At 39.0% G+C, this 25,861-nt stretch overlaps 2 protein-coding genes and 2 long non-coding RNA genes across 4 annotated transcripts in view; 1 reads left to right on the top strand and 3 right to left on the bottom strand.

Annotated features, from left to right (window-relative positions):
* Positions 1 to 25,861, bottom strand: part of LOC144657529 (uncharacterized) — a 59,394-nt gene that overhangs the window by 4,384 nt on the left and 29,149 nt on the right. The window lies entirely within an intron of this gene.
* Positions 8,830 to 9,823, bottom strand: LOC144636651 (ras-related protein Rab-10-like). Its single transcript, XM_078495843.1, has 3 exons — positions 9,779 to 9,823; positions 9,601 to 9,690; positions 8,830 to 9,094 (listed from the first exon to the last, which is right to left on the bottom strand). The coding sequence occupies exons 1-3, from the start codon at positions 9,821 to 9,823 to the stop codon at positions 8,909 to 8,911; spliced, it is 321 nt and encodes a 106-aa protein (XP_078351969.1). The 3' UTR covers positions 8,830 to 8,908.
* Positions 12,228 to 25,861, top strand: part of LOC144657482 (segmentation protein paired-like) — a 56,941-nt gene continuing 43,307 nt past the window's right edge. The window contains exon 1 of the mRNA XM_078517829.1: positions 12,228 to 12,294. The gene's annotated coding sequence lies outside the window, so the exon portion shown is untranslated. The remainder of the gene's footprint in view (positions 12,295 to 25,861) is intronic.
* On the bottom strand, positions 17,943 to 20,270 carry LOC144648733 (uncharacterized). The gene is made up of 2 exons (XR_013569759.1): positions 19,318 to 20,270; positions 17,943 to 18,588 (listed from the first exon to the last, which is right to left on the bottom strand). It is a non-coding gene; the product is annotated as an uncharacterized LOC144648733 (long non-coding RNA).

The raw sequence follows: 25,861 nt of genomic DNA, 5'->3' as shown, positions 1-25,861 counted from the left end.
GAGCAGACTCATGTAGAAACCGTACCTGCTGACGTCCTCGATATAAAGCTCCTCGGAAAGTTTTTCAAATACGTACGCAAACGCGATAGAGCTGAGTACGAGCCAGACAGCATTTCAAGCTTTCAACGTAGCATTCAACGCCGCCTTAAAGAGCTAGGTTTTTTTTAAGCAGTTCTTCAAAATTTATACGTGTTTTCTCGTTCAGTATTTTCTACAAACACTGCCATAAGTTTTCGAAAGTTTGATAAGCTATAACGCATGTTGTCAATCGCGGCACTTTCGTCGCCAAGCAAAGAACTTTAGAAGTTATTCCAAAGGAAACTTGCACTGTATCTTGTTTCATCCTGTCACTGAAATTACTGTAAAACTAATTGTAGAAATAAAGTACTAAAGGTTGGATTTAAATTATGTTTAAACGCTTATCAATTGAGCTATTAAACGGCCGAATTGTTTACGACAAAGCCAATGAAATTCACTCGTCCTTTCGCCTTTGACGTACGTCAGTCAAACGAAGCCGCTTCCAGCACTCTTGACTTGAAATGTTTTCTTTTCTCCAGAGTGAGAGATATAATAAATATCTTATTAACCTCGTTTTCTCGGTCCGTACTGTAAAATACGGATCCTCGTTTTTTCCCGTCGACTTATGGCCCGCGCGCTTTGCGCTTGGGCCGTAAGTCAAAGGGAAAAAACGAGGATCCGTATTTTACAGTACGGACCTCGAACTCGATTAATAAGAGGTATGAACTCCAAACGAGAAGCACTGCTCGGAGGCTGTAATCCCTCTTTCTCCAACAAACAATTAAGGTTTAATCTGCCATCAACTGCAAGCAAGGAGTTTCCCTAATGGTCGCGGGTCGCGGGTCGCGGGTCGCGGGTTTCAAGTCGCGTGTCGCGGGTTTTAAATAAGTCGCGGGTTTTGAAAAAGTCGCAGGTTTTGAAAAAAGTCGCGTGTTTTTAAAAAGTTGCCAGTTTTCGATAGAAACCATTTATTTCTCAGTAAAATTCATTCAAACAAATTTAAACTCGTTTTCTTGGGAACTACGTTACAAAGTAGCCAATTACTTTGCGGGTTAAACAATCAAATTACGAACTTCGGAACAAACTCCCCAACTTTGTTCCAGCTAAACTTCCCAAGTTTGCAAGTTGAGGAAGAACAAGACATGTCGCTCGAAAGTCATGTTCATGTCGGAAATTCAGGTGATGAAAACATGGCAGCAGCGGTAATGTTCCAGCGATTCCAGTGGCTAGAGTTACAAATTAAAATATTTGGTTGAAGTTGAAGAGCCTGACTTCGTTTCGCATGAGCGATCTGCCGATAAATAAATTTTACGTCGGCTGAAATTTGGTCAAATTTAACTTTTTATATACAGCAAATACATCTTTGTGAGGCTTTTACTTCAATGTCAAGTCTTCTGCGTTTGTAAACCGAATGAAACTGGACGGCTTTACCGATCTTCACGTGAAATTAATTTTATACAAATGCGAAAGAGTCAGACAAATTTGAATTAAAAGTCGCGACACGTTTACGGCTCAATTCTATTTTTATGGTACGTGTTTTCTTCCGATGGTTTAGCGAAGCAAAACCATTTCTGTCAACATAGCTACAGAAGGGTTTTTAAAATCTGCGCCAGTTAAAAATATTTTAAAGAGTTTTTGCCACAGAATACTAGTAAAATATATTTATCAACCGTACGCGTTCAATCATGAATACTTTGGTTCAACTTCATGATCGCTCGCGCGCAACGTTGTTTTCAAACTTTAAAAAAGCTTGATTGCAAATCATGCAATGTTTGATACCCAATTTGAACAAGTTTTTTTTTTCAGGACGTGATGCAACGGACGGTATATGTAATTCTTATCCTTATACTTACTGTAGGTCAGAACGTTGATACCGACGCCGTGCTTGTTCAAACAACTATTTTGAAACTCGAGCAGCTAGAATCGCTAAAATATTTCTGCCACCACTTTGTAACGTGTCTCGTTCCTCCTCAACTTGCAAACTTGGGAAGTTCAGAAGTTCAGTCGGCAAAGTTTGGGAAGTTTGCTCCGAAGTTCGCAATTTGATTGTCTTACTCGCAACGTTACGAAGTAACGTAGTTCCTAAGAAAACGCGATCATTTTAAAACCGGCGTCTTTGCAACCGGTTTAAATTTGTTTGAATGAATTCTACTGAGAAATAAATGCATTCTATTGAAAACTCGCAACTTTTTAAAAACATGCGACTTTTTTCAAAACCCGCGACTTTTTCAAAACCCGCGACTTATTAAAAACCCGCGACACGCGACTTGAAACCCGCGACCCGCGACCCGCGACCGGCGACCATTAGGGAAACTCTATTCCGAGGAGGCGCTTATTAACATTTTGTCCCAAATGCGGCGTTATTGGGGACGGCGCTTATTCGACTAAATACGGCAGTTATTTTAACTGGAAGATATGTAGGACTATATGCCGTGAGACAGTTGTGCCAGGAGCCCATGGTTGTGCCACATTCATGTGATACCCCAGGGGAGGTACTAAGGGTGGTCGTAATGTAACTTGAAATAAAAATTTGCTAAAAATTCCTGTTACGTATGTGTGTGTGTGTGTGTGTTTTTTTATCAGATCCGGAAGACAATAGGCAGTGCCTTTCAAATTGTACGTATTGACCGAAATGATCTATTTTTTTTCGCAATGTCTTTGACCAATCACCACTTACCCGAACACAAGAGGCTCCGCCCTGAGCGAAGATCCCTATTTTTTCTGTATTTTTGTAACAGAATAAGGCCTAGTTCACAGGTGTCGTTCTGGATATCTCAACGCAATAGTTAACAGGGCAAGGTCTTTGTTTGCTGTTTTCAGTGTTCTGACAAAAGGACATATGATCTTGATCTGGACCTCAGGCGAGTACCGCTCGGCGTCGTGTAGGCAAGGGTTAGTGGGTTAGCGCTAGGGATTAGTGGTGATGGCGTAGGTCCAACCATCTGATGAAAATATCATTTTGGCCAAGATTATGCTTCTTGCAAATAATGGTTTACCATATGTTGTTTCAACCTTTGGTTGTTTGAGTATAGTGAAACAATGAGCGCTGCATTAAACCTTTACATAAGTTAGTTTACGATCCTAAGGGTAACAAAGGGATGTTGGCACAGCGTTAACCAGGATATTTAGTTTAGACGTCCCGATCTTTCGAATTATCGGCTGTTTTTTTATTATTATTATTATTATTATTATTATTATTTATGGAAATCATGTAATAAAAAGTCCTACCGAGTGACTATTACGAAGGGGATTGCGTGACACCCAAGTTTAGTCAACATGTAATCGGAGAACAACAGTTTGCCTGGTTCCAGTGCTTTGTTCCTGGCCATGAAGAATTGAACGGACCGGCATTTCGGTCGAGAAATCAAAGGGTTGATACAAGAAGGGTATATTTATTCGACGGCTGTTTAACAAGAGATGGGAATAGCATGGCAGAACTAGGCCTGAGAGTGGTCGAATGTTGAATGTCAACACGGAGATGTACTGAAGTTGTCGATTCGGCACGCTTGAATGCCTTGAAGACTAATCAATAAAGATGGCGATAGGATTCGAAATTCGCTTTACACTCGATATTGAGCAGATATGGCGTTAAGGATGATCTTAACAGGGAGCTTCTGCTGTAGATTACATCTAAATACTAGTAGAAAACGGAGGAAAGACTCAGAAGAAGACGTTTTAGACTGTCTGGTCGGAAGAATGTGGGTATTGTTTACGTTTCAGTGACAGTTGATTTGTAATTATGTGTATTTTGAGAGCGTTCGCACTCAGCGCATTAGTCCGGCGGATAAGTGAAAGTATCGTGCACTTTATGATAAAAGCATGAAACTTGGCACACTAATACTATAAATCATGGGGAACATTTCAAAGATTATAGGCATCCCGGATCTGGCCTTTCTCAGAGAGGGGGGGGGGGGGGGGCGCTTTTTCAAAATGGCCTCAAAGATGGAACAAAGCGACTTGGTACAACGTCAAATTGTCGTTATCATGATATATACTTATTGATCTAACACCAAAGATAAAAAATATGGCATCAAAATTCCTTTTAAAGTGTCTTACAGACTTTGAGTGGTCATTTCTAGGCTAAAATTACACAATATGCAAATTTATGATTTCATTACACTCATATCAAATAAACCCCGAGATTTGCTTTCTGACCGTTCTAAAGTAAGCTCATAAGCGATACAATGATTTCAACCAGCAAGTGTCCCTGACATTCGTGGCGATGACAGCCACCACGGTTGCATTGGAATATACAGGGCAGATTTTCTTTTACACATATACACTTTCTTCTGCAGCGTTTAGCACATCCACTCATTGTGGGAGGTGACGACTGGCTTTCATGTTAAAAAGACACTTCAAAGTCAGCGTCACGCACTTGACTGACGATACGTTATGTTGAAAAACAAATGCCGGTCCCGTCTCATGGTCAGTAGCTACGACTGCTGTGTAAGGGTTTTTGCTTTATCAAGACGCCACTAAAAAAAACTCAAATTATTCTATCCTATTACTGAGTCGAGTTGTGCGTTCTACTTTTCTGCTGTTAAAGAGCTCGTTGCACTGGTGTTCTCTAAGATCGTTCAAATGACGGACAGAATCGATGACTGCTGCATTCATTACCTTCTGAGTACCAAGAACTAAGAGATCGTCCTTATTGTCCATTGTTTATTGGCCAATAATCCTGGCCATCTCTGTGCCAGACACCATCCATCTCAGTAGTGCTGATGCAGTAAGCCCCACTTTTCCATTTGTTTTCACGAAGGCATAGTTCTGTTCATGGCCTTCATTTAAAACAATCCTAGAGAAGGGTCGCTGTTAACGATGAACTTCGCCTTTCAAAATGCTTTCAGTATTCTGTGGTGCTTGTGTTTATCGAGAAGCATAACCATGTCACGCAGGTGAATGGCACTATCATTCAGTGGTCAAGAGAATTTTACAGCCACTGAAGTCTTGTTAAAGCCTCGACAATCAAAAGAAGGTTGCCAGTACGACCAACACGATACTCAGCACATTAAGCTGCCAGAAATGGAACTGTGGACTTTAAAGGGCTCTTTGTTCACACCATTCTTCAAACGATGTACCGCTACATTCTGGCCACTCAACGTATGATGCTTGTCGAAGCCTATACAGAGCGCAAGCTATTATCTGGTGTGCAAGGGCGGTTTCCTTAACATGCATCGCTTTCAGGAAAGAATTCGAAGTTCCTACTGTCGGTATTTCAGCTTGTACTAGTGCTGACATTCAGTTACTGCCATCAGAAAATCTCCAAGTGTTTTTAGCAATGCCATCTTGTTGTGTTGGCCACTCAGCATTTCTACAAATGACTCTTCCCATATGTTTCTGACCACATCTACTGGATTTGCTTTGTAATCGTGAACAGTATAAAGGTTGATCAAATGTGATCATAGGAGTTTTCCAAGGATTAAGAACAACCACAGCCTCTTTCACCACATTCATGGAATGAGGAGTCATCGCCATTGACTTCGGGTCATTCGGGAAAAGAGGAAGAAGGGCACTGACTGCTGCAGGGCCATGTCTGCTGGTTGTTGTCTTCTTAGAATGCAGCCCAAGATACACTGGCACTGTCATAATTACCATTGATAATCTTGTTAAGAATATCGGACTTGTCATTGTCTTCTGTTACAGCATTCGTTATTCATTAGACTGCAGCTGGACTGTTTCAGTTCACATGCAAACTTCTGGAACAGGAGGCTTGTTCTTTGTGACACTGGCTACCAGTACAAGTGTGTAGCTGTACGGTCTTGCCAGACCTGGAGATAGAAACGCATGATTGTTCTGTGCCAGGCTTTTCAGTGTCGGGATACTGAAACAGTGTTATGCCTGTCCCATGGAAGGATCCATGTGCACTTGTTGCTGTCGGATCATGGTCAATTTTTTCGACTGCTGATGTCGTGAACACACCAATTCTTAGTGTAGACGGGAAAACTGTTCCAACTGTCTCGAAGTGGCTAATGGCTTAGTTACCAAGGTCTTCAGACAATCCCAGCCGACACGTTCATATGAAACAGATAATCCCAGCCTGTAAAGTGTATCCTCTAGATCTTTTGATCTTGTTCTTGAGTGTACTAATGCACCTAGAAATAATGGCAGTGGCATCTCCCGTTGTTCGAAATGTCTGGTGTGAAGAGAGTTGTTGACGCCAGCGCTCACAACTGTTATATATTATGAATTGCAAATGAAGATACATAGCAAGTTGTGACAAGTAGCTTTGTCGTTAATGTTACTCCCACACATGATAATTGTAAAAAGCATAGGCAACGACTGAGATTTTCCGATGTTTCATTTGCCACATACAGCAAATATCTACCTTCACTGATTTTATCCTTCAAATTGAGACAAATTAGTGGATTTGTTTTTCAGTCTAGTAGAATGATCTACTGAGGAGTCCCGTCCAAGCTGAGGAGCTCTATCAGTGTAAGCGGCTTATATATATGACAGTATTAAAAACCAGTTTAAACGCTTTATGAAGAAAGGCAAAAAAGGTAACAAGATACTATTATAAAATCAGTGTGAATGAATTCTTTTGAAAAAATCTAATTTGCATAAAGACCAAAATGACAACAATTCTCCAAAAACATTTCAAAATTTCAATTTTTGTACAATTTTCTAAATTCTTGACTTTCCTTAATAAACCCCCCCCCTGACCAACCTTAAAAATATTAATTAAACCTTTCAATAAGTAATTTGGCAATATGCTCTCATAATAAAGATTCTGAATGGCGGCCATTTTGAAAAATACCCCTTTCCCCCCGGAAACGTCCATATCCAGATTGCCTATAATCTTTAAAATATTCCTCATGATTTATAATATAAGTGTGCCAAGTTTTATGCTTTTATCATAAAGTGCACGATTAGTCCCTAAAATGACACTTATCCACTGGACTAATATAGAGAGCCCGAAATAAATTTTTACACTAGGTTTTAGAACGGCATTTCCCCTTTCAAAATATTTGAAATTCAAGTAATTTAGAGTTTTACCGGGTAGAGAAATTCTCTCTCGAAAAAGAGCGCCAAATTAAGAATTTCGAGCAACCGAATTTTAGTGAGTGAGTGAGTGAGTGATACTTTATTTAACCTCGGAATTCCATCAATTACATTGGTTTTCATGAAAGCCGAGTGAGATTTAAAAATTTAAATAGAGTTAAATAACACATAAATATTAGAGTGGGACAAGCTATCAATAAGAAGATAGTAACATATCAAAGTCAATATCTTCCAGTCCTCTTTTAAAGGCTGCAAGAGATTTAGCTGACTTAATTGAATTAGGCAAGGAATTCCACAATTTAGGACCAGCATAAAGAAAACTCTCTTTTTAAAAAATCAGTTTTCGGTAATGGTAAATTAATATTTAATTCACTGTTCCTAATATTGTAAGGATTTCTTGCCTCGACTTTGCAAAATCTGTCAGTTAAATAGGATGGGGCTTCACCAGTAGAAATTTTAAACATTTGAGTGGCCTTATGCTTAGCTCTTCGGGTTTTTAGATCAGACCACCCAAGTTCCTTTAAAACATCCTTTGAGCTTACATCATAGGTAGCCCTTAAAATAACCCTACCAGCCCTATTCTGTAATTTTTGTAATCTGGTTGCTTGACCTTTAGATAAATTATCCCATACCAAATCACAATAGTCAAAAGATGGCTGGATAAGGGAATTATAAATAGTTATAAGAGTATCATCATTAACGAATTGCCTTATTTGTCTCAATTTCAGAATTTATCCAAGGTGAGTTCTTATTACGCACTCGTCCAGACTTTATGGGTGCATGTTTGTTAGCTACAGTAAGAAATAGTTCTTTCCATTTGGCCCACATGAGGTTGGGATCTGAATAATCAGCTAATATTTCCCAAGGCAGTTGACTCAGTTCCTCTCTAAAACTACTAGAGTTAAATTTCTTGTAGCTTCTGTAAGTTATATACCTATGCTTAAATTTTGTAGGAACTGAGATTTTTCTAATTAAATAAACAAGGCTGTGATCACTAATTCCCAAGTGGATAATTCCACTGTCAACTATATGCTTGAGATTATTAGTATATATAACATCAATTAAAGTCCTAGAGGACTCAGTAATACGTGTGGGTTCTTTTAACAGCTGGTGCAGCTGAAATAGCTCCGCAATATAGTTGAGGTTTTTGGTGTTGCTATTAGGATTAGAAGCCAATAAATTACAATTTAAATCACCCATCAAAATAATTTCATTTCCAGAAGAATCTAATTTGGCAATAATAGCTTCTAGCGAGGTGAAAAAAGTATTATCTGAGCTGGGTGGTCTGTAGCAACATAAGACGAAGAAAGACTTACAATTTTCTTTCCGAATATCTAAGCATAAGGCCTCAATGTTATTAAGATCAACAATAGAATGAAGATTATAATCAATACTATGCTTTATATAAATACAAACACCCCCTGCATGCCTTTTTCTGTCTCTCCTGATAATATTATAGCCCTCGATCATCACAAGTGATAGTGATTTTCAGCGGCTCGCCGTGACCTTCAGAATTAACTTAGAGAGAAAAGATTGGACTCAAATGACTTATAAACACTTCAATAGTACATTTCTAGGCTCAAAAACGGGATTTCATTAAATGCGAATGAACCAGCGCGAAGTTTACGACACGGTATGAGTCATGTTTATTTTGTGTGCTTTAGAAGTCACTGGGGTTCATAACGGTTTTGTAAGTTTTTGACCGGTCGAAGAAATATTTGAATAAAAAAATCCCACCACGTTTATAGGCCTAACATATGCTTTTTGTGGGCGGCATCTAGAATTCTGATTTTGAATTTTTGTGCCACCTCCGGCTCAGTCTGAGTCGAAATTTTCTCTTAAGTCCCTCCCTCATTCACTTGGATTGACTGTACATTCTAGTGAATTGTTAAACAAAAATATAGTTCTTCTTCTCTTGTGTATTGCTAACATGAATGTTTTGAGAAGTTTCCTCGTTGTCCTTGCTCAATTGTTTCTTAAGAATATCTTCGGCTAGATTGTAAAATGCCTTTTCTATGTTGACGTTGGTTTTGGCGCTTGTTTCCAAGAACCGAATGCCATGTTCTTTGGCAATCTATGATAAGCAAAGTTTTAATTAGCTGGTTTAACTATTGGTAATCAGTTTACAAATAAAAAATGTTAGTGTTCGTGAAAACATTTAGAGCAGTTTGTTTCTGAAGGATGAAAGGAGGGAGGGAAAGGAGAGAAGGAAGAGGGAGAGGAAAGCAGGGAGAGGAAATTGGCAAGGGTTGGTGAAGCAACATATTCTTTGTTTAAGTGCTTGGTAAGTTGAAATAGCGAAAGCATCTTCCCTATACTAGATAATTAATGTTCTCACACAATAAAATACTGGCGCTCTGCCCAGTTAATAATTTCCTTCACTGCATTTGTTTTGTTTGCATTTCTCTCTCACTAATATTCATTTTTTTTTATTATCCCGTCTCGCGATTATCCCGACTATTTACCCAAGTCCCAACGAGTCAGGATAATCGAGGTTCGACTGTAACACATTCACCTGAAATAGTGTTCTCTAGCAACTTCAAAATGCTACAGAATCAGTAACTGAGTCCCTTCACTCACCTGTTCCCCTCGTTCTTTGCTGACAACTCTTCTATCATCCATATCACACTTGTTACCAAGAAACATCTTTTCTACATCTTCGTTTGCATGCTGAAATAAAGCATAAATAAAACTTATTTGGCTGCTTTTACTGAGCCAAAATTAGGCTCACTCAACTGGTTTTAGACAGTGCACTTACACCTGCTTTCAGTGTTCTAGGTGAATAGCTGCTATTTTCCAACATCCAGATTTTGACATGCTAAACAAACAAGACGGATGGAAATCCACCAATCAAAGCCCACTAGAGCATGACCTTCCGAACTTGTGGGCTCCTTTGCATGAAACAAACAGCAGTATGCATCACCTTCTGAATCCCTGATTTCAAACAGAACGTCAAAAGATGGATGTCGAAAGATAGCAGCTATGCACGCAAGTAACACTTAAAGCAGCCAGTATAATTTGAAATCAGGATGTTCTTGGTTTAAATTCTCCATCCTGGGGCCATTTGCAGATTTTACGGTAGAACACAATTGTCAACATGCAACTTGGATATCCGAAAATTCGGCTGTCAATCATGCACATTCGAAGAGGTACGGATTAAAACACCTCGCAGTCGTCAAAGATGCTGAGTTAAAAGCCCTTTCTTGTTTTCACTTGATCAGATCGGCTGAACGGCGGAAATTAAGCCTGGGACCGAACGCAGCAACTTCGCCCCAGGGCCCTAAATTACAAATAGGAAGGAGATTGGGAAAGAGTTTGAGAGTTCACGTGCGTCGATGTTTGTATAACCTGCGTTCACGTGCATGCATGAATGTGGACTGAAAAATAGCGAAAACACGAGACAGTCTGCCGCTGCATGTTTTCTAACAGGGGACACGTGACTGAATGATAATCTCAACATTACCGATGACGTGTTATCAGTAAGAGATTTAGTTTTCGTCGTTTACCATAGCTGAGGTTTGTTGCTTCCTACTGCGAGGATGAATACAAAGATGTTTTGATCACTTGTGAAATTAAAAAGTTTGCGTGATGTTTATGGTGTGATTGCACGCGTACGTAAACATGTTTTGGCGAAATCTTAATCTGTGACATCACGTGCAACCGATCAAAAAAGGACATGCACTTTAAAACGTCTAAAAGACGAACCCAAAGTCAAGTATTAAAGACTTTAATGTGGCTGTGACATTTTAATTAAACAGCTTCATGAAATTGCAAAGACTGGCTCATGAAGGAAACAATCATGAATGCCAGAACAGGAATAACCTAACGGATACCCTTCAAGATCTAGGCTTTGCAAATGACATTGTGTTGCTTGTGCATTGCCACCAAGACGTCCAAAGGAAAATAATGACGTGACCTCAATCGGCAGACAGGTCGGACTCAACAAAAACAAAACTAATGAAGATCAATGCAAAATTAAAATCAACCAGTTATTGTTAGAGACCATATCATCGAGGAAGTAGAAGAATTCGTCTATCTGGACAGCAAGATAACAACCGATGGAAATTCTGAAATTGACGTTATACACGTATTATCCAAGGCAAGAAGGGTGTTTGCAAACTTCAGAGCATCTGAAAGTCTTCAAAGATCACCACCGAGACCAAACTAAAGATTTTCAAAAACAATGTTCTTGATGTCCTCCTTTATGGTGCAGAATCCTGGAAAGTCTCGCAATACATATGTCACAAGATAGATGTTTTCCAAACAAGAAAATACCCAGGATCTGGCCAAGAGCCATTTCCAATGAAAACATTTACCGCAGACCCAACACAGCACCACCAGCACTATCCATTGAGATTAAAAGGAAAAGGTGGCAGTGGATAGGACATTTAAAAACAATGGTCCCAAATGCCATCCCAAAGTGACATGGAGAAGGTCAGTGGAAAAGAGATGACACAGGTTAGATGAACTGGAGCCAGATTCAACGGTGGTCATCAGACAGACAGCATTGACATTCGTTGGTTACAACCTTATGTGCTACTTGGCACGGAGAGGATTAAGTAAGTAAAGGTATGGACAGAGGAAGCTGACAAACCTGTGGCCCTAGTAAAGTAAACAAGAAAACATTCTGTTGATGACATTTCTTCTCAGTTTTGTAAACTATTCCAATTTCACTAACTTCCAATATTCTAGTTTACAGAGATTTACTTTCCAAAATCTTTCAGTGTCATGCTTCAAAACGTTTTCCAAACCTAATCGCCAAAACTGCGCTTGACGACTTGGCTTCAGTATACTTAACGATTTTCAGCCAATGGGAACAGGCTTACTAACAAAACTAGTTGTTTGTTGACCTTCTTGTTAGTGATTCCAAAAATATCGTTTAAAATGTTAGCACTGTAAACTTTTCACTTGATCCCAAATGAAACATTTTGAAAGCATGCAATTTTCAAATTTGCACTGTTACGAAGTTAACGGTAAATGAACTTACAGTTTGCAGCCAATTAGAGATCATTTACACTCTTAGCTGTTTTATAAATAGATTTTCAGAAGCGTCATAAAGGCTCTCCCCTTCTGTAATAAATGGAGCCGAAGTTAAGCACCATTTGGTCCTATTACGATACTATAATTTGATTTCGCTAGCCAATCAGTCATAAGAGTTGATAAAGGGGAGAGAAACGAGCAAGTGACGTGAGTTACTTTCTTGCTACGCAGAGGAAGCCAGGGCCCACTTGAAGGCAGAGTTGTTGTTCACCATTCTTTTTACTCCAGGTATAGCTTTTGTTCATTATTTAATCTGCTTTAATTCATAGAATACATACCAATGGATGTGTCACCCCTAACTTAGCTAACAGTAGACCCTGGGGCCCCGTTGCAATCACGTCTTCACGCGACCAGTTTCACGCGACCAGTAATTAGGTCTCCTCGGACCTCCCTTAAGAATAGTACAACATTTCAATGTTGTTTAATATATTGTCCCCATAAACTGTGCGTAATCCAGGTAAATTAATTTTGATCAAAAGGTTAATTAAACTGAATCGTGCGGTATGAGTGCATGTACACACGGTAACATCAAGCTGATGCAGGTACGTTAACATAAAAGATGTTCTGCTTCTGTGCAGAGTCAATTTCCACACAGACAGCTTCTGTTTTTGACAGAAACGACAGAGTAAAATTGTTGCACTACTAGAAGCAAAAGAAATTCTTAAAGAGCAGGACCACTGGCCTCTCTTTTGCTTAACGTGAAGCCGAGACGTTTCTGAAACCATGAATATTACTCCCCTTCTCCGTGACTACCTCATATCGCTCCATGGTAAGAATTGAAGGTTGCTTTGACTAACTGGAATAACCATACTTTTGGCAAATAAGCTCAAATAGTTAATTCCTTTATTTCATGGACATGATACTACAAGAACAGACAAATGAAATAAAAGTACAGCGAGCCCGTGGCTAACTCAATTCGACGTGAAGAAGAAATTATGAAATACTTCTCTTATGTGCTTACAATAATTCTGAAACACTACCTTGAGAAGAGTTAATTTCACGAATAAAATACACTTTGAAATCAACCTTTTAACAATTTTGCTTAGTAGAGGTACAGTTTGACGATTTTTTTGAGTTCAGTTGGGTCCTAAATAATCGAAATATCCACTGTTCACTTCTCACAGAAGCGCGCATTCGTTCTAAGCTTTTCTGAGATGCGCTCCCAAGTGTCCTTTGCAATTGTTGAACGGAAAACGGACAATAAATCACTTCTTTCTCTCTCTAAATGCGCTTTTTACTAAATTGCTGGCAATTAAGGAGATCAAAATTGTTGCTATTTTACTTGAATTTCGATAGTGTATGCCGTGAGCGCCGAAATGTATACCATTTCTGTGGATAAACTCGCTTAATTGTTTGCTTAATACAGTTATCGATCTCGCAGGATAGTTATTTCAGTCCTTTCAATTTGTTTGAAGTCGAGAAATTCAATTTGTCCACGAGCAGTGGTAGCATATTGATTCAATGGCCATGCGAAGGACTGCGCATCTTTACAGAAACAGATAAAATGACCCAAGGAACTATGGCCTCGCACGTCTGCAGTGTTGTCGCGTGTGCTATATTATCCGTATGTAACAGAATGCCTCGGCATCAGTAAGCCGAAAAATCAAGAAGCAGCATTCACGAAAGCTTGACATTTATAATATCGCTCTTCCAAACCATTTCCATGGACAATTTTAAGCATTCGTTTCTCTTCAGTAAAGTGCATGGACAAGAAAATGTTTTATTTGCAACTTGTTTTTGCGAAAATACCCACATTCCTTCACAATGGCATCAATTTGCACAAAGTCGGCCATAATCGCTCTGATTTCAGTTAGTCTGAGTTCGCCGTACAGATTATAAGCGAAAGAGCAAGGCTGAACTTCGCTGGTTACTTGACTCGTTTGTGGAAAACTATCTCCAGTTCCATTTAATCTGAAACCTTATAAAGGCATTATACACGACGCGTTTACAACATATAACATCACATCTCTGAATTGCGCAAAACAATGAAGACTGACCTGAAAGGTCTTCTTCGTGCAACTACTCCCGTCAGCGTATCGGAATTTACAAGTATCCATTTACCTGAGTTCAGTGCAAATCATGCGCTCGAGCGAAAATTAAAGTACTTTACAGCAAGAACGAAAGCTAAATGCATCACTAGACCGACAGGAGTACCGTTCAATTCTAAGACGTTAACAAAATATCAGAGATGGCGCACTTAGTCAACATCTCCTTGGTGAATATAAGACTCTTCGGATTAGCATTTTCCTAAAGAAAAAGAAAAATCAGGAGTAAGGGCAGTTGAAAAACTGAGAGAGAATTTTAAAAAGGAAGAATTCTCAAAATATCACCAAGAACTTGTAATTTCCTCCGAAAGCTACGAAAGCCGTAACGCATTGTCTCACGCTATGAGAGCCATGAACCGTCCGTTCGAGTCACTCCGTACTTCATTGATGTGTTCTAGAATCTTGCGGAAAGTCCAAGTTTCTTTCTGTTATTTTTACTTTTCTAAATTGCTTGATTCTTCTATGCCAAGAGAAGGAGAAAAAAGCCCATTGTTTTATCTGTAAATCGGGTCGATTAACTTGTGTAAATAGCTTGGAAAATCTCGTTTTCGCCCTTACCTGTTTTCATTACTTCCAGTTCTTCGATCAAGCAAACGTTTACCAAGGGAATTGCAAACAAGAAAACTGTTTGTAATAAAAACATATCCGCATATTTTGTCCTGAAAACAAGACTGAAGTAAAAAGGTTCATAATGCAGTCAAATCCACTAAATTGAGCTCGCCTCGCACTTAGAGAATTAGCTAGAATTGATACAACTTACCATTTCTTTGTCTCTAATCCATATTTACTTGTCAGTAAATACTTCCGAGAATCCCTAAACTGCGAAACGTATTTTCTCTTATATTCAGTCAATCATTGCCAAGTCAACAAACGCGAGAAAATCCCGGCCATAACTTATCCACAAACAGTTACAGAATTCACAGATCTTTACAAGGACAATTAACACATATCTCAATGTCCGGAAATAGTAAAACGTTCGGTTCTCATAGGAAAAAGCTATCACGAAATCCTTCTTCTCCCTTGATATGACACTGAATATGACTAGCATTGTGATTTAATTACCTCAATTTTGCCTCTGTGGAGCAGCCTTTTAGTACAGACAGTCAATTTTATTAAACTCTCCGAGCTCAAGACATTCTGAGCAACTTATGGATCACTTCTTGGATCTGATGAACCGTCCACTTGCAGCCAGTGAAGTAAATTTGTTTGGGCCTGCCAGTTTAGTCGCCGTTTTGAATCCTCCCGCTTCAAAATGTCCTATATATTCTTCTCACAATTGAGCAGTGTGTTGTCGTGAGATGAACAGAAAATGCGTTGACTGAGCACAGGCAAATGTTACTCGGATGCCAGTAACAGCCAGTGTAAATGATCACATTATCAATTGCATGCCTTCATTTCCTTTCTCTGTGAGAACATTTAATCAGTTTCTGTAGAATCTGTAACCCAAAGACAGCCCGGCCTCGAGGTTTCAATTTTTTGCAGTATCTCTGGAGTCACGCCTTGCTCGTTGGATGTTCGCTGGCTCGGGGAGTAACTCATTTACTGAATTTCCTCATCACCAATGAACAGTTTCTCTGCAATCTCCGATCGTTTCAGGTATGTTGAACAAAGGATTACGCAATAAACAGATTCGGCCGCCAAAGAAATGTTGCACGGTGAAAGCGCCTTTTACCTGAGAAGAAGCAAAAAACATTGCCTGATACATTTAAATTTGAAACGCACGATCAATTTGTTAAAACACGCAGTGTACACAACAAAACACGCAGTGTACACAACAAAACACGCAGTGTGTGTCGAATTATGGCAAGTGAATTATTATCTGTCTTCAGCTTTTGCGAATGACCGGATTTCTGTAGCTTTTACAAATTGCAGACCTACCTTTTATCATCTTAGGAATTCCTTAGCTTTCCTTTATCAATACGAAACTAGCTAAAGTTTCTCCAGTTACTTCTTGCTGCTGTAGTCGTTGCAGTAACAGTTATCACGGAGCAGTATACTTCGCCTTGTAGTTCGTGGGAGGAGCATAGAACATACACAGTCACGCCATTCAGAACGACCTTGGGCTAATCTACATTAATCTTTTGCCAATCCGACGATGCGGAATACATATTGTTTTTCCTGACCCACAGTTGACCTCAGTGCATAATATAATACACTTCATAAAGTTGCCTTCAACAAGAGTAAAATATGATACTGGTACACCTCGTTACAAAATACTGACCAGAGAACTTACACAAGTCTCCTCTAAACGTAAACCTTTATTTCTATTTAACATCGTCACGAATAAACAGAACAAAGAAACCACAACGTCTTTTCAACCTTCAACTTTCAACTTTCAATTTGCGGGTGATCTTTAAATTTGTCGACAAAATTAAAAAATGCGATGTTGTCACATGATAAACACTCGTGCAACGTGATATTTGCAAGTTCGCCTTTTAGTTATCATTCAAAACAAACCGAATTCTTAGTATTTATTTTTTTTCTATAGACTCCCTCATCACTGTTTTGCATGAACCAGTTTAGATATAACACAAATATTGTATTAGGTGATGGAAGCAGTAAAGTTGAAAGTTGAAAGATGAAGCCCGCTTCGAACATGAAGAATGGAACTTATAGGCATTCTCGATGACCCCTTGATATTATTATCGCTCGCATCATTGACGGGTGTTGCCAATGTGTGAGCCAGCGAGCCATGCGAGCCATTTCGGTTAGCCTAAATAGCACGTTGGTTAGCCTAAATAGCACTTCGGTTAGCCTAAATAGCACTCTGGTTAGCCTACAGTTAGCTTGCGGTTAGCCTTTTATTGGGATTAGGGATTTCTGGCTCGCATGGCTCACATGCCTCGCGAGTCATGAGAGCCATGCGAGCCATTCAGGTTAGCCTAAATAGCACATTGGTTAGACTATATATTTCAGTCTTGTTCTGCTAAAAATAGTGTTAAGTTCGAAGGAGTGATATTGCTTTCGTGTTAAAACCGAAGAGTGTTCTCCATCACACCAAACAAATATCAATTAGTGAAATTCACCCTTATTCAAATGAGTTATTCCTCGGAGAAGGTGCACAACTTTCACATCAATAATTGCGTGATCGAAATATCTGTTGTATTGTTAACTTACTGTCTTACATCAAAACCTTCTATTCGATTTAAACAAGGTCCATCTCGGTTATTTGGACGAAAGAATTTTAGACACTTCGTTCAAAGATGTTCCCAAAACAATGGCTGCAGTTCTAAACTCGGCTGGCGTCACTTTCACTAAACATAGTAATCTAGTGGCCGTTCTCTTGGCACATTTGGATGTTGTAAATTTGGCTTACAAACTGATATATTTTACAGCCATCTTTGTAGGCCATTAGTTGTTGTAGTTTTATTCACATCAGTGAACAGCGTATCTGCAGTTATTAGTAAGTCGCACGAGGATGACATCTTCCTCGGCTCAATCACCACCACGAGTTAAGTGAAAATTGCCATTTAAGAATGATAGAATTGCTCTATTTCCATTGAACTTGGGCTTGATAGAAAGAGCTACATATACATTTCGAACACAACACGCTTTCCGTCGAAGTTTGCGACCACAGCAAACGAATGCTCTAATATTTTTTTGTGTGTGTGAGTTAGGCGAAGCGCCAACACAAGTTGTCTGGGACACAGCAAAGAGACTCTCGTGAATCCTTTGGGCCCAGCGCATGCTTCTGAGCACTGGGGAAAAAGTTCACAAGAGTTCCTTCATTAATCTGTGAAAGCTGGCCTCAGTTGTTCAAGTTTCAGGAACAAAACTGGCGAAATAAACAGATCTTGACGTTCACGTATCGTGTGGACTCATTGCCACGCACACAAAACATTTCACTGAGTATTTATTGTATTTTAACAGTTTCAAGTTTCCCCACATGAGAAGGAAAACAAATGATGTTTCTGTTAGAAGAAAATATTAGTCAAGCAATTAATAAGTAATTATCAATGAGTTGTCTAAATTTAAGTCAATCGTCTTCTGTTCCATTTCAAATGGAACAGAGGACAATTGACCTGAATTTGGACCAACACGGATTGTCATGAATTGCTGTCGGTGGATATTTTCCAAGAATTGCTGTTGTATCATTTGTGTTTCTTGTACTGTCGTAGCTGTTCATAAATAGTCTAGCGTTCAATCCGGCTCAGCTTGCCAGGAGTCGTTGTAATTAGCAGAAGAAACCTCCTTTACAATATTGATTGTGTCACCGTTGCAGTTCCTCGTAGTTGCTTAAGCAAGTCATATTCTCAGGATGTTCTTGTGTTTCATCGTTTGTGGTGTAATAAGACTCGCTCGCTGACTTCTCAGACAAGGTTTTCATCATTCCAGTCGATGTTCATGGCAATGAACTGAAAAACATAAGGATTTCCAGAGGTCCTGTAGCCAAGGCATGCGCGGCAGTCCTTCTTAGTTTGTCGGAAGTCACGTGTTTCAAGGCTTGCCATCAAGACAAATCACGTTTTTCGCTGATGAGTTTCTAGTCACAACATGGAAATAAAAATGTTAAAATATGAACCCAGTATACCTAAAATGTTCTCTCAAAATCATACAAAATACCAAAATTTGGAAACACAGCATATTAGCGTAATATATACTAGTTATGCAACGCTTTCGAGTGGTATACTATGGAATATCCCACGAGTCACTTGTATTTTCTCGGTATACACACGAGCCTTAAGGCGAGTGTGTATGCGAAGAAAATACAAGTGACAAGTGGGATATTCCATAGTATACCACGAGAAAGTGTTGTGTAACTATTTTATACCATGCCATAGAAAATATGCTCACTAAATTTCATCGAGAATAAGATCGCAGCGCACGATGGGAAGGTTGGGTTAAATACCGTCGAATATACAACGGCTTTCCTGTATTCTGATTGGCTGTATTTTCTATGGCATGGTATAAAACACAGTATAACACAGTTAAGCGTAAATATACTGATGAATACCCAATTTAAAATCCTCCTGTATACCGTGTACCTAAAATCCCTGGCCGACCCTTCAGCTTCGCCTGAATGTATGCCTATGCTTTGGTTTTGTAAACATTACATCAAACAGGGTAGAGACTGACACCTATAGTGCAGTTTTTGTTATCTTTTTATCTTAGAATACTGTCTACCGCCATTCGGCCACTTTTATGTCAATTTTTTGTTTTTCTTTTCCTTCATTGTAAGTTTTAGTTCTGGATATATTGGAATGCCACTTACCCCCCTGGCCGACCCTGAAGCTGTTTTGGGATCTCCCAGTCTGGCAGCCATATAAATTTAAACTGACTCGTTCAGTTGCTGGTTGACCATCGAGAGATGGCTGGTTCATCGTTGACGAGCGAGACAAGCAAGTAACCGCCAGCAAAATCACTGCAGCTGTAGCTAGCCTGCGAACATCAACACCAAAGATTTGTGAGCTTCTTTGACCCTGCACGAGTATAAACTAATAGGCGGAGTTTTGAAACATCAACAATTGAAGGTCACGAAAACAACATGAAATTTAAACGTAACGCAAATGAAAAGAGTAACTGCACGTGTCTCATCTTTAATCACGTTGAAAATTTTAAGCAGAGACCTGTTAGATAGCACGCACTGACAGCACTCAGTTCTTAACTTTGTGCTGATCATATGTCTAGGTAGTACTGAGTCAAACTAGATTGCGAATTAATCAGATGAACGGAAACGTCTTTCCTGAGGTTGCCCGTTTGGTTTTGAAGTCTGTTAGTTAAAAATCGGCCCGCATTTGCAAAAATGTTCACATACACGTGCCAGCAAAGTCACGTTGGGATTAACACGTGTAGCGTGCAAGAGAGACCCTGGGTACGAGGTCAAACTATTTTTGGCAAATCGTTTTCAACCAATCACAAGTACTCTAAGGAATACCGGAAGTCTCACTCAAGAACTTCTTCTTACTGCTAAATAACCGGGTTTTGGGATCGGGGACGTGGTTAATTTTTCTGTGTCACGGCCGGCTGAGTTAAGTTTATTTTATTAAGTTTCCTGGATTTGTCGATAGCTGTCCCAGTAACTCGAGGGTATTGAAATACTTGGTTCAAAACAGTATCAATAGTTCTAAGGTCGCAATATCTCCGATGCAAAATTAACTTAAAAGTAACGGAATATTACATTAAAGCGCCTCATCATCTGGTCAAAGGATGTTACCACTCTATTGCCACTTTTCATCTCAGCCTGCCGCCATTTTGAGCTGTCCAAGGTTGGTCTCCAATGGCAAAATTCACGTTGCCGCGAGCGTGTTTTTGTGACAGAATACTCTTCCTCTACTAAAACTTTTCAGAAATGGCTTTTCCAAGAGATTTTTTTCTTTGTTTAAATTCCTTCGTCAGATCTTTTTTACACTTATGATTTATTAGTAACAGAATTTCGTGTCGTCCAATTCTGTTTAAATCACTCGTGTGATAACAGCCCAAACTTGACTCCCTTCAGTTCTATCTATATCGGGGTTTCAATTATTCCTTTCTCGATTATACTTTATAATTAAGCTTTCATATAACGCGCGCTCTGATTGGATGAAACAGTGTACTTTATTAGAGTCCAGATGTACGGAGGAAATGTCACGCCATCGACCCAATATGGCCGAACACTATTCCCGAACGTTTTTCTCGGGTTTTGTCTTGACCCTGACATCTTCTTTGACCTGAAAACGAGAATGAAAACGAGCTTTTAGCGTCAGTTAATTTAAAACGTCCAGTTCCTAACAGCACAAATTGCACGGCGATAGAAAGTGAAATTTCGGTACAAGTTACGGAAAAAAACACCGAGCCGGAAAGTAAGCTCAACAAGAACATTGAGAAGCTTGAGAAGCTTAAAATCGGGCGCTTTGCCTTGAAAGGCAGGGTTCAGTACAGCAGAAACCACGAAGCAGTTACTTAAGTTAAGCACTCAGTCCGACTGTGTTTGTGTAAGTCACAGGGCTTGCATGAGCTGTATTAGTGTGCATAATATAATATCTAGAACGTTGTCGAGATTGCATTATTACTTAAAGACATGATGGTTTCAATTTATAAATGTATCTCACACAATACAAATAAACGATTGAAGTAGACGAATAGACAATGTAAAGTTTTAAGACTTAGCAAAGTGCAGTGTATTGGTAATACTGTAAGGTGCGGTTTCACCTGAAGGTCGTGTGCTTTTCGGTATTTTCCAGGCATTGCACTTTGATGGGACAGTACTACAACTGTTTACCGGGGAACTACTATTGTCAAGAAAATGATCACAACTTGTTGATGAATGATTGAACATTTGTTTCATACCATTACTGTAATAGCAATTGATGAAGGCTTTTAGTCCTGAACCAAAGTATAAGGACTGGAAAATACTGAAACCCATTATCAGCCACCTTAAACGGAAATATCTTGTTGGTGTTTCAAGGAATCCAAGGAAACTTCACTCATCCCATGTATCTATGTATTGCGGTATTTTGTAATTTTTTGAGTGATTTTTGGGGATGTTTGGCAGGTGATAGTTTTTTTAAAAGAATTAGTAAAATTTAGACAACTAAGAAATATTGAAAATTTAATGTGAATTTAACATTGGAATTTGAAGTTAGAAATTGGCAGACGGACACCAAACAGCCCCGTGACATCCTGGAGTGTTTTTGCATGGGGGTCAACTGTGTGATGATGTTTCCATTTTTTTCTTCAATCCCCACTGATAAAGAACTGTTGTTGGTGTTATGTTGGTGTTATCACATGTCAAGCCTTTAACAAGGTATGAAAGAACAAAAGGATTTAAATTATTCTGGTGCTCAATTTTTGCGTAACTAAAATTAATGTTACTCAAATTCCTGATGGATTCTGTCTTAAACTGTTACGAGCTTAGCATTTCCAAATTATTGCATGTCAATGTAAGGCAAGACAAGACATGCCTTGGTTCTTATGTAATTCTCTTAAAAACACATAAGATATTGACTATAATTTTGTCTGTGCTATGGCAATTCACAGTGGGGTGGTCTTGCTGTGTCTTTAACTTGTAGACTGGACTGGACTAGTAAAACGCGGACTAGTAAAACGCGGACTTGTAAAACGCCTCTAGACACTTCGAATTCCTTGGCCACAATCATCTTACGGCTCTCTTCAATACATAATGTCTCAAAAAAACAGTAACCTCAGAAAGAAGTCAGAAGCAAATATGGTCGAAAGACCGAATTTGAACATATAACGGCAAATGTTCTAATGTCACGAACGTAGGAGTCGTGTAGGCCCGTCACCTTTATTTACCACATACTGCCCCCAAATTAAAACCGTACCCTCAGAAAGAAGTCAGAAGCAAATAAGGTCGAAAGACCGAATTTAAACATTTAACGGCAAATATTCTAATGTCACGAACGTAGGAGTCGTGTAGGCCCGTCACCTTTATTTACGATTGACTGTTGATTTCTGGACGGGCCCCGTTCTACCTCGTGCGAGCAATAAAAACGACTGCACTCAACAGACGTCAAGTAGTGGAAAGAAAGAAACATATGCACACAACTCATAGCATCAATCCCGTTGTTTTAGTAGGGGTTTGCAGAACGAACATGTGCTATACTGCAAAAACATCTCCACGCTAAAACAGACCATAGAGTGCTCAAAAAAGCTAGAAATATGCCGTCGAAGAAACACACAAGAGCTTCAAACACAAATTGTTTCGCTCGCTAAACCGTTTAGTTTTATCCGATTTACAAGCGCTTGTTTTACAAGTCCGCGCTCTACAAGTCCGTGCTTAACAAGCCCTCGTTTTACAAGTCCGCGTTTTACAAGTCCGCGTTTTACTAGTCCGCGTTTTACTAGTCCGCCTTTTACAAGTCCGCGTTTTACCTGAGTCCGCGTTTTACTAGTCCGCGTTTTACAAGTCCGCGTTTTACTAGTCCGCGTTATACTAGTCCGCGTTTTACAATTCCGCGATTTACTAGTCCGCGTTTTACTAGTCCAGTCCAGTCCTCAAAATACAGTATGCCAAAACTCCCCGCCCTCTAAAGATAAGTCCTTGACGGTTCTTGTCGTTTTTCGGTGCCTATATATTCATCTTCGGCATCTTTCTCATCCACCTCTCGTTCTGTCCTGTGTCTGTCATCACACGAAAGAAAAGCTGATTCTCAAAAAATCTGCCACAAAAGGAAATTGACAAAAACAATATGAAAACCATATATCGAAAGTTTCTTATTCTAAAATTTTATCATACGTCTTAATTCAGAGCTACAAAGAAGTTCCTCTTTTTGAGTTATTGATACTGTTCTTACAGTACCTCTTTCCACTAGCGAAATTTTACAAAATTCCTTCGCGGCGAAAAGGTAGCGCGAATCCAGAACAGACTCCAATCGAGAGTGGGTTAATTCTAGATTACTATTAATTAACTATTACAACATTCATTTTTAAAATAGTTTCCCAAGCCGACTAAGCTAACTAAACGTCGAGTGTATCTTTCAGTAAACAAAACATGCCGTTGTGACGCCGGAAATCCAGCTCACGCATACTATACCCCGTGACTCACGCAAACCTCCGACTTACGTGCTACTACAGTCATTCCTTTCTAAACTTTTTTTTTTTTGACCACCACCGTACCTTTCTACCCAAAAAACTCATGAAACCGCCCGGTTTTAACCTGTTTTAACCTTTCAAAAATTAGAGCGTTCGAAACTAAATAAGATCCGTAATCACAAACAACATACAGCCGTTTACCAGCACTCTTTAAAACTCCTGAAACCCTTCAAAATCAGGCAAAATAAATCTTTGAAATAACCTTTATCAAAGTTTCTAATTTTTTATTCAGTTCTATAAAATGCCTTTCATACACTACTGTCAAACAAAAATTTCAATTTCCTCAAAGTTTCAAGACAAAAGAATAACAAATATTTCGTGCACAATGTAATTTGATTAAGCCAATATTATCACGTCTAAAAATACTTCAAGCAATTCAGTGAAAACCCGTTTTTTTTTTTTCGTATCAACGAAAACCACTTTCGAATAATCAATACATGAAAATAACAATAAGATCAAAAGGAAGAAATGAACCTTTCTAATCATTTGAAGACTTTCAAAGCCGTGATATTATGCATCCAATCCGCGATAAAATTTAATTACAACAAAATCCAAGTTCTCATTTTGAATTCCATTTTTTTCAGTTGATACCTTTATCCAACTTGTGAAAAATTCCATTCAAGTTCCTATTAATACTGTACATTCCCAATGTTTTGCTCAGGTCTTCAGAAGCGTCTTACTAACCAAATCTAAAATAATTCCAAAACATGCTGTACAAACATTCTACTCTTTGTGACAAACGACTTGACGTCCAATTGTTCAGAAATGAAAATCGACACAGTTCTTGCTAAATAAAAAAAAAAATTTACGGCGGAGTCAGGCTCAAAAAATATACCGCAAGATCACACCCCCATTCATAGTCAGAAACCAGCAAACCATCTAGTTTGCTAAAAAAAAAACACTGCGTGACATCAATGACGTTACCTTTTTCATTTACAAAAATAACTTTAACTTGTCAAAGTAAGTGCAATTTCACAATGGTGAATATCAGTACAGTATGGGGCCCAGTTCTCGGCCACTTTGTGTTTAACGCGTTTTTTCACACTCCAGTTGAATCAAAAGAAAAAGGTATTTCCTTCAAACGATAGACTGATTCATGTGCTTTAAGTATCTTGAGTTTGATCGTTCAATTCGATATAGAAAGCTCACACGTCGAGTTTACGCGGAGGTAGGTGAATTTGCATTCCCAAAAAAGTTGTTTGTTTACGGCTCCAAATTCATGGATGTAGTTAAATTCGTATTTTATCCAAAAGCCCCCACCATACGAGCTAATTTTTGGCATGTGAAACGTAGAATAATTCAGCTTTCTGCTTTAGTTAACTTTTCGTTGAACCGTTGTATTTTTTGGTCTTAATTTACTTCGAAATTTTTTCTTGCGACGTTTGCGTATTTGCCAGTTCTCGGCCACCCTGCTCGCTATCACAGCTTAGCGCTTGGTTTTTAATATAATTTCATCTGCTGCTGCCAGAATGAAAGAAATAAATGTTTTAAAAATAAAGTTCAATCTTATCTCTAAGTTTTGAGCTGACTCTTGTCTTGTCTATTATTTCTACAACACCTAAATCTTTCAAGACCTTTTCACTGCAAAATAAACCATCTAAATGCACGGGTCACACAATGCGGTTTTGCCAGAACCTGCACATAGGCAACTAGGCGCGTTAAAATCCTTCTTTTCTAAAGTAAAACAAAGCATCATAAAAATAATTTGGGATCGATATAGTATAAATAGGTTTACAGAGTGATTTTATGACTGTGAAAATTAATTGAGCATTTTTTACAGATAATTACGGACAAGCTTTTTAGTGGCCGAGAACTGGGCCAAGGTTGCCGAAAACTGGGCCCACAAATGGAGCTTTTATTTTTATTATTGCTCGGGCAAATTAATTTTTGACCGGTCGATAGCTTTACACCAAAAAGCTGAATAATGTAGCTAGCTCTAAGAGAAATTTCAAGTTCCTGCAGTTCTTCTGAGGTAAGAAATACAAGTTTACGTCAAAAGTGGCCGAGAACTGGGCCAAGGTGGCCGAGAACTGGGCCCACAAATGGAGCTTTTATTTTTATTATTGCTCGGGCAAATTAATTTTTGACCGGTCGATAGCTTTACAACAAAAAGCTGAATAATGTAGCTACAATCCTAGACAAAAATCCATGGGACACTTAAAGAAATAGTGCTCAGTGACCATTCCCTTTGCATTAAGAACGCATTGTTTAATTTTCCGAGTCCC

This window comes from Oculina patagonica, chromosome 1, assembly GCF_052425735.1.
Source record: "Oculina patagonica isolate OP01 chromosome 1, crgOcupat, whole genome shotgun sequence".
Classification (NCBI taxonomy): Eukaryota; Metazoa; Cnidaria; class Anthozoa; order Scleractinia; family Oculinidae; genus Oculina; species Oculina patagonica.
The sequence above is the reverse complement of the archived record's forward strand: the minus strand, read 5'-3'. Positions and strand labels throughout refer to the sequence as shown.

Coding starts and splice junctions, on each gene's coding strand:
- LOC144636651 (XM_078495843.1), bottom strand. CDS start 9,823: ATGTTGGAAAATAGCAGCTATTCACCTAGAACACTGAAAGCAGGT. Junction 9,691..9,778: donor CTAGAACACTGAAAGCAGGT/GTAAGTGCACTG, acceptor GCTTTATTTCAG/CATGCAAACGAAGATGTAGA. Junction 9,095..9,600: donor GCAAAGAACGAGGGGAACAG/GTGAGTGAAGGG, acceptor TGCTTATCATAG/ATTGCCAAAGAACATGGCAT.